At 46.3% G+C, this 13,650-nt stretch overlaps 1 protein-coding gene across 2 annotated transcripts in view; it reads right to left on the bottom strand.

Annotated features, from left to right (window-relative positions):
• CPXM2 (carboxypeptidase X, M14 family member 2) overlaps window positions 1–13,650 on the bottom strand; it is a 147,600-nt gene that overhangs the window by 115,885 nt on the left and 18,065 nt on the right. For both annotated transcript variants that reach the window (XM_003816302.4, XM_034931651.4), the window contains exon 3: window positions 2,506–2,615. In XM_003816302.4, the coding sequence (XP_003816350.1) occupies window positions 2,506–2,615 (110 nt within the window). The remainder of the gene's footprint in view (window positions 1–2,505; window positions 2,616–13,650) is intronic.

Here is a 13,650-nt window from a genome sequence, read left to right on the forward strand (position 1 = left end):
CCCAAGGAAATAAGTAAATGAAGGTTCAGAGAGATACCCAGTCACCCAAGGCCAACCTGGGACTTTCCTCATACGGTAACTAGAAGCCACCAGAGCCTTTCAACAGAGGAAGGAGATGATCCAGGGAATGTTTTAAAATCAGAAGTCACCTAAGATCACCACTCAAGGAACTCTGCGAGTGATTAGGACTCTCATCTTTCTGATGAGGCAACTGAGCCTCAGAGACATGAGATCATTTGTTCCAAAGGCCCCCAATCTAGAAACATCAAGGCCAAGGTCTGCACTCAGCATGCCTGTCTACAACATCTCATTGGCACACCCTGCGTGGCACTCTGCCGGTGGAATTCCCAACTGGAGGGACAAAAACACCATGCTCCCCCCACCTTCCCATTCAACCCCAACACATTTAGGATTAACAGGACCTTTTAATTTTTGACCGAAAGCACAAATAAATGTGAACACTTTCTCTTTTTCAAAGGATAATTTCAATTATAGAGAAATCATGCAAAGCATCAGACGACAGCTCCCCTAATTAATGCACAAAACAGGCTGCACACGCCCTGCTTGGGTCTGACTGTCATTTCCTCAGAGGCCTGGAGCCCCTTCTAGGGTACTGGAGGCACTGTGGGAACATGAACATAGCTCCAGCTCAAGCTTTGCGGGCTCATGTGTTCATCCTCTCATAAAACATAAGAGATTGTTTGCAGTTGACAGCTGTGCACATCCAAATATTTCTTATTAGTTATTATTCTTTTTTAATATGAGTATTTATAAACCAACCTTCGGATCTCATTAAAGTTAGTTCTACAAGTGTTCTACCTGAATTCGTCTGAACTGAAAAGTGGCGGAGGTTAAGCAGTTCAAAAGTCTGTTTGATGCGGTGCAGTCTGAGGGGTGGGGTGGAGAAAGAGCAAAGCTTGGAGTCAGAGCTTGGCTCAGATGCCCCCAATCCCATGAGCTCCCTGGGAAGGAACCTTATCTGTTTGTACACAGTTCCCAGCACAGCAGCTGCCTCTAGCACATTTACACAGACCGCTGGGGGAGTCAGGGGTCCACTCTGTCACTTGGAAGCCATTAGCTTTGAGTGCACCTTTGATGGTTCTCAGGGCCGGGGCAAGGAACCTCCTCCCTCCCTAGGCCAGAGATGGTGCACGTGCAAAGGGGCTTGGAAACTACTCCCAATACAGAAGAGCTATAGAAAGAAAACTAGAATATGGTGCCATTAGAGAGCCACACAGGACGGTAGAGATCAAGTGCTAAGTTGAGAAAGAACAGATCAGCAGGAGGTGGGGCAGGAACAAAAAGCCCTGGGGATGGGGCGGCAGAATAACTCCTACCCAAAGATGTCCACGCTCTAATCCGCAGAACCTGTGCATATATTAGATTACACAGCAGAGAGGAATGAGGGTCACAGATGGAATGAAGGTTGCTTGAGGAAGGGAGATGATCCCAGGCTATCCAGGTGGGCCCGGTGTAATCTCAAGGATCCTCAAAAGGGGAACAAAAAATCAGAACAGAGAACCAGACAGGCAGTCACATGAAGACTCCACCTGCCTTTGCTGGCTCTGAAGAAGGAAAGAGCCACTAGCAGGGAATGGGGCAGCTTCTGAAGACTGAAAAGGGGAAGAAAATTGATTCTCCCTACAGTCTCCAGAAAGGAGCATAGCCCTGCATACCTTGATTTAGCCCAATGAGACGTCTGTCCTCCAGAACTGTAAGAGAATACATTTGTGGGAAGAGGCTACGTTTGTCACAGCAGCAATAGAAAACTCATGCATGGATCAGACGGGATTCATGTGAGTGGAGCATGGTTGGGCAGTAGAAGTTTCAGGCAGGGGAACCTGCTACAGAAAGGGCCTGGAGTCAAGAATTGCATGGCATGTAGAGTGTGCAGGCAGGAGCTCACTTTCCTGGAGCAAGACCTTGGACTGATGGGACTGACAGAGAGGGAGGCCTGACAGTCTTGAGGCCCAAGGTCAGAAAGGCCCTTGAGCCTCCAGGAGGGAGACCAGCCAGGATGTGCATGGTCCCAGGAGCCATGCAGGGCTTGACCCGGGGGAACACAATGGAGGGAGCCACAGGAAAGCCTGGAAGATGTGTGTGTGGCAGAGACAAGAAGCATTGGCAGGGAGGCAAGGGAAGACAAATGCCACTGCCTCGTGTGCCACGGCTCTGCCCCGCCATGCCCCAAGCATTCCACCTTCTCCTCCTGTCCTTTCTGGACCAACAGCATATGGAAGAGAAGTGTTCAAAAGGTGGAAGAGGAACAACCTGGGTCCAGGTACTGGTGGTCTCACTTTTACTCATGACAGTCTTTGGAGAAGACATTGCCTCCCTGAGTCTCAGAGCTCTCTCTGTAAAATTAGGATCATTCAGCAATATCCTTTCTTACTGTGAGCATCCAGGCTAATGCATTTTAAATCCTGTGCATTGCCTGATCCAAGCTCAAGGAACCAGAGCAATAAACAAGGCAGTCAAAATCCTTCCAACCACAGGGCCAGGTACCTGGATGTTGAGTCTCCCTCGATGTGCACCCAGGCCATAGCGCTTCACCGTGGAGGCATGGAGCTGGAAGTCTGTGATTTTTAAGGTTTCCAGACCAAGAGGTGGGCAACCTGGAAAGGACAACGCTTGTTAAAAACAACGACAGATGCTGAAAGGGATGAGTTTCTTATTTTCTAAATCTGGCCACGTGCTTTTCCATTTTCCCCTGAACTCCCACCCACAGGCATGCCTGGTCTTTCCAGACACGGTTGATTGAACTGTCAACATTAAGCCAATGTTCTTTCTTGTTGGCATTTGCTTTAGGGGTGTTTTTGCTCTGATATTCCTTCTCTTTTGCTGTCCATGCTACTGTCTGAGGCTGTTCCCAATTAAGGATCCTTCCCCAACATGACTCAGTCAGGAAGCATCGTTGGAGCTCTGCAAATTAATCAGAACTTGCTGATTTTGCTTCAGCAACTCTGGCCTTTATATTGTGCATGCTAATGAGCAGAGGAATATAAGCAGAAAAAAAACCTATTGTTTTCCAGTCTCTGCAAAATGGATAACCTGGAGCACAGCTAGTAAACACCATTTGCCCCTGGAATAAAACACCAGTGCTTGATCGTCCCAGCCTAGCCCATTGTCCGTAAGAATGACAATGCTTACAGCAGCATCCAGAAGGGGTCTCCTGACCTCTGGGCTGCTGTTTGCCCCCACGCCCACCACAGTGAGGGGTGGAGCATTTAGTGAAGGCGGAGGGGTGCACACAGTGAATGTGAAAGGCCATGCAGCGAGAGGGGGCCACATGCTGAACTGGGGGTCCCCGCATTGAGGGGGTTTGTGCAGCAGGCATGCCAACCACCCGAGGCTGACCTCACAGAGAAAAACCTGGCTACCATGCCCCCTTCCTTCCCCAGGGTTTGCCCTCACACCTTCCAGGCCTGAAGGACATGAATCTAACCCATGTGGTGGCAGTTCCTGGGTCCCACATGTTCACTCTCCATCCTGCCTACCAGAAATGGACCTCAAGTGGCTGACCAGCAGGGTTAATCCTCACATGACATACTCAGAAATCCTCACTGCTGGGCCTCCAACAGCCCTGCCTCCTCATAGAACCTTCTCATGCTGTCCCAGAAGCCCCACCCTGCCACTCTCGTGGTCTGGCACCTCCGCAGCTTGGCCCCTGAGCCCAGGTTATAATCCCACACCCCGTCACTCTCTGAGACAGCTGGGAGCCTGGGCCCGTGCCCTCCACTCTCACCTCAGGACAATGGGCCCCTGCTGTCGGATGCCACTCGCCTCTTGGAGCTCACAGTCCCCAGCGGTCACTGGTATCCACCAGAGGGCCTTGTCAGAATCCAGGGCAAGCTCTGAGAGTCAAGGCCACTGACCCATCAGGCTGCCTGTCCCTTTGGAGAGGCTGGACTCCAGGACATCCTGCAGCCTGGCCCCAGGAGCCTGGGCTCTGGCTGAAGCTCTTGGGCTCCCTAAGCTGGGGTTGCTGCCCTGCTGTGCCCCATTCTCATCCTCGTCTCCTGCTCACTCCTTGCTCTTCTCCCCATCACCTGGTCTCAGCCTATCCTGCCTTAGACACAGTCAGCATTCTCAGGAATAACCGGTCTGTCCTGAGAGATCCCGCCCACCGAGAGACCCCACCCACTGAGAGAGAGACCCCACCCACTGACAGTGACACCAAGCTGGCTAGGCAGCAGGTTCTGTCAGGCGATTCCTGGTGGCCTGGGAATAGCCTCTATTTATCTTCACTCTGCCAGCTGTGGTTTCAGGGTTCAAGGGACCTGGGGGGTTTCAGACCCTGATGGGGAACCAGGCACAGGTCCTGTCCCTCCATGTCCTGGTACTCAATACATACCCACAACAGTCCCACATAACCAAGCATCAGAAACACCAAAAGGATCTGCTGCCATCTTATGAACCTATTTCACTGCTGTGTTGAAGGCCTTCCAACCACCAGCTTCTTCCTTGGTAGCAGAAGACACAGCAGGCGGTAAATTCCATGGACTTCCTTCAGCAAAGCCACCTTTATTTATATCATTTATACACTCTAAGTGAGAGACGGACAGATGGACAGATAGCCCACCAGATGGACAGGCAGACATATATAGATCATGTACCAGCTCAATAAAGCAACAATAATTGCTATTCAAAACATTTCTTCCAGAAAAAGAGCACGACTCCTATGCACGTGAGTATTTTAATTCAAACAAGGAAGTACCTGACTAAAATTACATATCCATCAAAATTGCTTTTCTGTCGATAGACAGAAGCTCTGTCACATCCTCTTGCCAAGATACATAAGGGGTGAAAAGAAAGTGCCCCCAAGTGAGGTGCTTCATGGGTGCACGTCTAATAGCAACTGAAAAGTGCAATGCCTGCCCTCTCACGGGCTGAGTTTCCCGCCGCCAGCAGTGCTGGCAGCTGCCACATCTAACAGCCATTCTTGTCCACCCCTGTGATGGTGTCACGGCGAAGCCAGAAACTTCACCCCCTCCACCCACAGCACAGATGATGACTTTGGTGGCAGAGCCCAGATAAACACACACGAACTTGGCCTGCTCGCAAACGTGGTCTTACAGGAACCCAATGCTCTGACACTGGGATTTTTTGTCCTTATTAGAAGATGCTATTTTTAGAGCCATTAATTTTGGTTTGGAAGCCTTCTCCATTGCCCGTGCCACTTACAAAGAAGCTAGAGATTCCACACAGAGAAAACACAATGTCCTTGAAAGGCAAAGACAGAATTACTGATCTGCCTGGGTTAGTGAGGGCCCTTTGGTTTTAAGAAACCTACCACAGCCAACTTAGACAGGAAGGGAAATCCCTAGAGAAATGAGAGGGATGGCAGAAAGTGAGAAGGACAGAGGCGGGACACAGGACACGTGCAGGTGGAAAGGCACAGAGCTCCCGTCATCTAGGAAGCAGAACAGTGGATTCCAATGACACTGTCTACCTCCTATCACACCTCTGAGTTTCCACTCAACCTCACGCATGCCTCCAGAGAGGGCCTGACTCACCTGGTCCCCTGGCTGCCCACTGGGATCAGGGTGCTGTTAGCAAAACAAGGGGACGCCAAATTCACAACCGACACGGGGCACGGGACAGGCACCTGCAGCTACTGCCCAGAGCTGAGGGTGAACACAGCTCAGGCACGCTCGTCCAGCTTCTGAGTTATGGGTTCTTCCAACTGCCTCCTCCTGGCCAACCCCAGGAGGGGCAACACCTCCATCTCTGCTTCTTCTCTCCCTTCCTTTCCTGGGATTTTTGCTCCTGACTCCATTCATTCACAGTGGCCCTGGTCACTCTGTGGCCCTTTGGGACTCCTCAGCCTCTTCTCCGTTTTTCTGTACTGGGCCCCACAATTTCTCCCTCTCAGCCACTCCTCCACCCCCACACCACACACAGCCCTGGTTTCCATCACACAATGTTCTGCTCTTTCTCTTCTCTCTCGGTCCAGACCTTCCTTCCTTGTTTGGACTTTTCTTTCCACCTTCCCCAGGGCAGTCTTTCCTGGCTGCAGCACGGGCTCATCACCCTCAGACTGATTCCCTAAGAGAGCCCCTCCCCTTCCCTTTAACAATCCACCTTCTGAGCCCACACTTCAGCTATGAGGTGTCACACGCACCATCTATGCCACCCAGCGTCCAATCACATGCACAAAGTTTAAATTCAGGGCTGGGTGCGGTGGCTCACGCCTGTAATCCCAGCACTTTGGGAGGTCAAGGCAGATGGATCAATTGAGGTCAGGATTTCGAGACCAGCCTGGCCGATATGGTGAAACCCCATCTCTACTAAAAATACAAAAAATCAGCCAGGTGTGGTGGTACACGCCTGTAATCCCAGCTACTCAGGAGGGCGAGGCAGGAGAATTGCTTAAACCTGGGAGGCGGAGGTTGCAGTGAGCCGAGATCGTGCCAGTGCACTCCAGCCTGGGCTACACAGTGAGACACTGTCTCAAAAAAAAAAAAAATAATAAGTTTAAACTCAGACCACTTGCTTGTCTGGAGACCGGCCTGTTGACGTGGCAGGCAGGCCTCAGAACCCTGGTGGCCCCCATCAGGCAGGTGTGAACGCTGCAGCTGGAGTAAGCCGCCTGCAATCTGCAGCTGAAGCAAATACCCAATCATCTTCCAATGTCTGCTGCAAAAGAATCTCCTCAAGCTTGTCACCACTTCTTCCTCGGCACTCTGTCCCCTCACTTTTGTGTGGCAGAGGCCGCAGTATCAGTCAGGCACACAGCAGTAATGTCAGCTTCACTTGGAAAGTTCTTATTTAATCAATCTTCCATTCTTTATTTTTCCCTTTGATAGCCTCCTCTCCTTCCTTCCATCCCAAGTCTGCCTCACTCTGACTTCACCCTGTTTTCCATGAGCATCAGGGCAATTCACAAATGCTACTGCAAGCCAGCCTAACACACGGCGCCATGCCCCGCAGTAGGCATCCTGCAGGCTCAGATAAAACTACACACTGAGCCAGCTGGGAGTTACCCACCTTCCCCAAATCCCATTTTAAAACATTTTTTAAGTTAAAAAGAAGTTTAAGCATAAAGTAGTCTAAGCACAAGCCCACTATCCCACATCCCTTTATGCAAAGATCAACAAGGCAAAAATCCCATGTCAGAATCAAGCATCCCAGGAAAAGTTCCCAAGCCCATCTTAAAGACATATTGAACATCTGACACAGGAATCTCCACATTTAGAAAAAGGCAGGATTTTCCTATGCTAAAGAATGGGAAAGTAAGGGACTAGAAAATAAAAGACAGGAAAATTATCTTTTGCTTTAAAGATTCTAAATTAATTCAAAATACATAATATTGAAATACTCATGCTTAATACTTCACTCTGAAGAATTTCAGAATATTTCAACCTGATTCATTTTTCTTCTTTCTTTCTACCTTCAGAGCGTCATCCTAGAGATTACTTTCTTTTTTTTTTTTTTTTTTTTTTTTTTTTTTGAGAAGGAGTTTCACTCTTGTCACCCAGGCTGCAGTGCAATGGTGCGATTTTGCTCACCGCAACCTCCGCCTCCCAGGTTCAAGCAATTCTCCTGCTTCAGCCTCCCAAGTAGCTGGGATTATAGGCGCCTGCAACCATGCCCGGCTAATTTTTGTATTTTTAGTAGAGACAGAGTTTCACGATGCTGGCCAAGCTGGTCTCAAACTCCTGACCTCAGGTGATCTGCCCGCCTTGGCCTCCCAAAGTGTTGAGATTACAGGCATGAGCCACTGCGCCCGGCACATCCTAGAGATTTTTGACAGGTCTACTCAATGTCCAAAATGAATAAAGTGACCTGCTCCTCCCCCTTGGGTTCTCCTGCTAAGGGGAACAACACTACAGTGGGGAGAAAATTATGCAGGATGAGGAAACCACTTGCAAAGCATGCTGAGCTACGTAGGAGCGAGGAGGGCTGGGGAATCTTAAACCTGCAGAATGGTCTGGAGGCCTCAGAGCCACAGGGGCTAGGGCAAAACATTTGAAAACATCTGCAGTTCCTAGGCCTTCAGAGGCCTTGAAAAGTGGATGAGACCTCGGTCAGCCCCACCCTGGGCTGGCAAAGACCGAAGGGAGCACAGTGCAAACAAGTCACCAGAAACCAGCAGCTCCCACTCCCTTAGGCCAGCGCCCAAGGCTGCTCTTGGTCCCTGAAGTGACATCACTGTCAGCACTTCAGTCTCTGGGCTGCACCCTGGTCTTTGGACCCCAGCCACCATGGGGAACTGCTGCTAACACCGTAACCCCTAGGCAGCTTCTCTGAGGCAATCAGCAGCCAGACAAGATCCACAGCATGAATGAACCGGCGTCCAGGAAACCTCCATGTCTTCAAAACCAGAAATCTCAAAAGAAAGGCAGAGACGGCAGAAAGGAGACAAGTACTGTCTCCCAGCCACAGTCCCGGGCTTGTCTAGGACCTGCCAGGAGATGAGCAAGAGTGATCATCAGAGTACACAAGATTTTGCAGCAGCAACCTGTGCATTCTAAGGGCTGAAGGAAAAGAAATTGGGATCTGGAAGCCACTACCAGCTAAGTTACAGTCAATAATCACGGTAATTGTCACGGTAACTAAGGGCTTTTTAAGACACAAGAGTATTTGGAAAATGTACCCTACTCCCACCATAACCATAGGCCTTTACTGAAAGAACAGCTAGAATCACGTGCCCAGAAACATAGACACAAAGGCAAGCAGACACGTGACCGGCAGGTGCAGCAAACACTGAGGACTGCATGGCACTTCCCACAAATAAGCCCAGAGGACTCTGCCAGCCAAAGAACTCCAAAAGCATGGCAAAGTTAGAATGAGAGGTTAGAACTCCATCAACTTTAAATTCTCAAAGAAATATCTGGTTCTGGTCCAAGGACCTGTCAATCACAATACCACTTCCAAGGACTAGGACTTTTCCCCATCCTTCAGAAAACATTACCGAGAAAGACAGGAGTGTTGCATAGGTGACTAAGAAAAACGGAGGAGAAGCAAGGTTTCAAAGCTTAATTTAAATATCTGTAATCAGAGAATTTAAAAAAAATCTTTGTTGGAACTGTAACATATTTGTATTACAATGTCAATTGATGACATAATTACTAGGTTTAAAGAGTGCTTGAAACAAGTAGGAAACTCATTGGCAGCTCTTCATCCCTCAGCAGTGTTCTGCGGGTTTCCCAGCCAGGCTGCAGGAAAGCGGCTCCGACAATCAATCGCTCAGTGACTCTTGAGCCAATTTGTTCCAACAGCCTCAAGACGAGCTCCCCATTTCTCCCCTAAAACAAACAAATTCATCCTTTTTCATTAAATCAAGTTTCTGTTACTTCTAGGAAGAAAAAAGGATCTAATCCTGAGAAGCATGTGGGTGAGGAGAACACAGAAAAAAGTGTGAAAACACTTCAGGAAAATATTAATTAGAAATCAGAGATGTGTCACAATCTAGAGGAAAGGAGAGTGACAATCATCCACGATGAATCTGCTTTTCTCTTAAAGAGAGTGCGGCTCTCTGAGAACACACCACGCTGAGCAGGGCGCCATCTCCCAGCCCCATGCTCTATTCCTCGGGAGGCGAGCACGGCTTCCCCTGCCTCATTCTACCCCACCCCACGCACGCACTGCCTTAGCTCTGTCTCTTGCTAGCAGTCTCTGCATTACATATGCTTTAAAAAGAGGCATTTGCCCTCTGGCACAGATTCATTAGTCCTCATCATCATCATCATCATCACCACCATATATTACCATTTATGCACAGCAGCTCTTGAACAAACTGCAAATGTCCACTGCATTTAAGATCATGGAGGCCTTTGTGGCCCAGAAATTCCAGGACATAGTCAGAATATAGCATATAAATAAGAATTCTGAATCTAGCACCGACCCCAACACCCCACCTTCAGTATCCCAAATCTGTCCAGGGGTGGGGGGCCGTTATGAGTCGTGTTATGAAAATTATTTTAAAAGTGTAGTGATTTGGGGAGCAACAGGGAAAACCTGCAGGTAACTACTGCGAGCCAGACCGGCTAGAGACTCCTGTCATTGTATCTGCACAATGACCCCAACAGATGGGCATCGTCGCTCATCATCGCTGAGACTCAGGGATGCCGAACACAGTTAAATAGTCGTTAGGTGTCTGAGTTATAAAATCTCAAGCATAATCTTTACACCACCTCTGTCTGACTTGAAAACTCGAGAGCATAACACAAATGAAGTTGCCTGATGGTGTTTGGGGTCACACCAGGAAAAGAGCTGGAGCCAAGACAGGCATCCCCCGCTGGCAGAGCAAAGCTCAGAGTCCGAGGCCCTGTGGCCTACTGTGATCGCCTCAAGACGTGGTGGGCGCTGCCAGGAACAAACTCACAGCCCTCCTGAACTTTTGCTTTCATTGTCGCCTATAAATGGAGTAGCTTCGACTTAATGGAATTCTTGCCTTCGCCTTTCTGAACTTGACATTCCCTTTGATCAGTGAAGTGTGAAGGCAGCTTCCCAGCGCACTGAAAATCTGTCTGCAGTAGCTCTCTGCCTTTCTCAGAAACCACTGGCTTCCCAGAGGGACAGGGCCTCTCTCTGGATCTTGGGAAATCTCTGAGCCAATCTCAGCCTTACCTAGTCGTCCTTGGAAAGCTCTTTAACACCCACCACAGGAGAGATGATCCTTCAGACCCTCATCACTGAGCTCCTCCAGAGAGCAGCTCTCACTCCAACTGAGCATCAAAATCTCCCAGGAAACTTAAAGGAAAGGTGCCCTAACCCCTCTCCCAGAAACTGATCAATAGGCTAGCAAAGGAACCCACCACTGGTCGGAAGTTCCCAGGTGATTCTTCTGAGACAACCAGTCTCAGAAGAGAGTCCCTGCAAACCTGGCTGGGGTCTTTTACCTGTGAGGCTACACAAGCTCAGAGATTTTCTTTCCCAGACCCCAGTGGGTCCAACAGAGGACACTCTCAAAGAATCGGGTTCCAGCCCACACTGGCTACAGCGGCTGATATCTGGAGTCAGCCCGGAGCCTCAGCCTCAAAGGTTCTGACCACCTACCTCCTTCTTAAATGTCCAGCTCAGGGGCTGTTCTGTCTGAAAAGCCTCCCAAGACTTCCTCCCCTGCACTCAACCCTCTCAGCCTACCCACTCCTACCTTTAGCCTAACCTCCTAGGAAAAGTCCACACTGTTACCGTGGTAGTTTAGTCTGTCTCCCTGAACAGGCTGTGAGCCTCAAGAGCAGCAATGACAAGTTTTCATCCTCGAATTTCCAATGCCCAACCAATGTTCCCAAATGAATGAATCGGCATTATGATCCAGTATAACTGATAATCCCTATGTCTGCATCATCATGGAAAACTAACACCATTCTTTATACATTGCTTATAAGGCTCAAAAAAAAAGGAATTATTGGTTCAAAAGAACATTTCTCAACCCTCAAGCACTTGCCTATTATCAACTTCATAAATTTTTCCACATCCATGTACCACCTGCACTATTATTTCCTTAATGTTTTTATTTAAATCAAATTACTTTAGTGAAAATATGTTCATATAAAAGGAAACTTTATCACTAGAAGATAACATGAAAATATCTTCATGACCTTGGGGTGGGCAAAAAACATTCTTAGTCCAAAGCAACAAGTACTGACCTCAACAGAAAATATTGATGATTGGTCTATATTAAATTTAAGAGCATTTATTATTCAAAAGACACTTCTACTAGAGTTAAAAGTGAGCCAAGAAGTGGGATATTCACTATGCATGTATCTGATACAGGACTTATATTCATCGTGTTTTCAAGAAAAACAAATAAACAAACAAAAACCCTCCTATAAATCAATAAGAAAAACAACAAGCAAAAGAACTGAGCACATATTCACAAATGAGGTTATCCTAATGGTAAGTAAGCATTAGTCACTAGTCATCAGGAAAATACAAATTAAGACCACAATGAGATATCAGCATATACCCACCAATATGAAGAAAATAAAGGCTGACAATATCAAATGCTGGTAAGGATGTGAAGCAACTAGAACTTTCATTCACTGCTGGTAGAAATGTTAACTGGTACAATCAATTTGGAAAAATCTCCAGCAGTACTTAGTCATACACTATGATCCAGCAATTCTTATAGGTATACATGCAAAAAAAAATGCATTCATATATATACCAAAAGACTTATTCAAGAATAGTCCTAACAGCACCATTTATAATAGCAAAAAAACTGAAAACAATCCAAATGCCCATCAAGGGAATGAATAAATAACCTGCAGTATAGTCATGCACTAGAATACTATAAATCAACAAAAATAAATAAACCATGCTATATACAACAACATAGACAAATCTCATAACATCATATTGAGCAAAAGAAGTCAGACACAAAAGAGCATACAATGTATGATCCGATGAATATTAAGTTCAAAACAGGCAAAAGTTGTATCTGATGGTGGTTATCTTTGAGGAGAAGCAGGAGTAATGGTTACTGGCTGGAAGTAGGAAGGAGGCCTGAAGTTGAGACCTCAGAACAAAAATATTTAAAAGACAAAAGGCTGCTAGAAACTGGAAACTCTACTGTATTGGAGGTTCTGCATTTTGAGCTAGTCAACATTTACAGATCTGAGAAAGGGCTTAGACTGTCCCTCCTGGAGAAAATCTGGCTGAATCTTGCCTCATTGAAAAATAAATAAAGAATGAACACTAATGTACAGTCTGTGCAGAACAAAAAATTCCACCAAAAGAACGTTAAAGGAGGTATACCATCCAAAACACTCAGAGAAATGTGACCTTGAAAGTAACTTGATATGCTGGCTAGGAAAATATTTTACCCAGACACTGTTCATCCTTTGTATAATCCAAGAGTCATGGCTTCTACTTGCCATAAAAAAAGGAAAAAAAAACATGCTGAAGAAAAGGATAAGCAGAAAAATATTTTAAATAAGGCCAAATAGCAAGAAAACTAAAAATACAAAAGCAGAATTAAAACTCACAAGGAAGATCTATTCCTTATGAATGGGGGTCTTTGCCAACACAGTAAAGGAAAATAAATAAAGGTATAAGAATTGAAAAGGAGAAAACAAAATTGTCATTATTTCATATACATTACGATTTATACTTAAATATCAAATGATATGTGATTAACAAGAGTTTAGCAAGATTGCTGAATATAAAAGTCAACATTCAAAAATTAACTATATACCTGTAGTCTACCAATAAAGAGTAGAAAATTGAAATTAAAAGTATCACAGAATAGCAAGTATCAAAGAATAAATCTATTAAAAGATATATAAGACCTCTAGCGATAAATTTCTACAAGCGATATTAAAGAAGGTCTAATAAGTGGAGAGATATACCATGTTCATGGATTAGAAGTCAATGTTGTTAATGTGTTCATTCTCCCAAATTGATTCATAAAATCAATGCAAATCTAAATCAAAATTCCAAGAACTTGACTTGACATCATGTAGAACTTGACTACATGATGTAAATGTGTGCGTGTGTGTTTACAAGTACACACAATGGGTCAAGAATAAACACAACTTTTAAAGAAGAATGAGTCCTGCTCTACCAGATGTCAAGATTTGTTATAAACCTACAGTAATTAAGAAAGTGAGATATTTCAAGCATGGGTAGAAAAATGAATTAATAATAAAGATTAGTGAGCCTGAAAACAAAGCCAGGCATATATGGATACTTGATATC

The sequence above is a fragment of the Pan paniscus genome, chromosome 8, assembly GCF_029289425.2.
Source record: "Pan paniscus chromosome 8, NHGRI_mPanPan1-v2.0_pri, whole genome shotgun sequence".
NCBI lineage: Eukaryota > Metazoa > Chordata > Mammalia > Primates > Hominidae > Pan > Pan paniscus.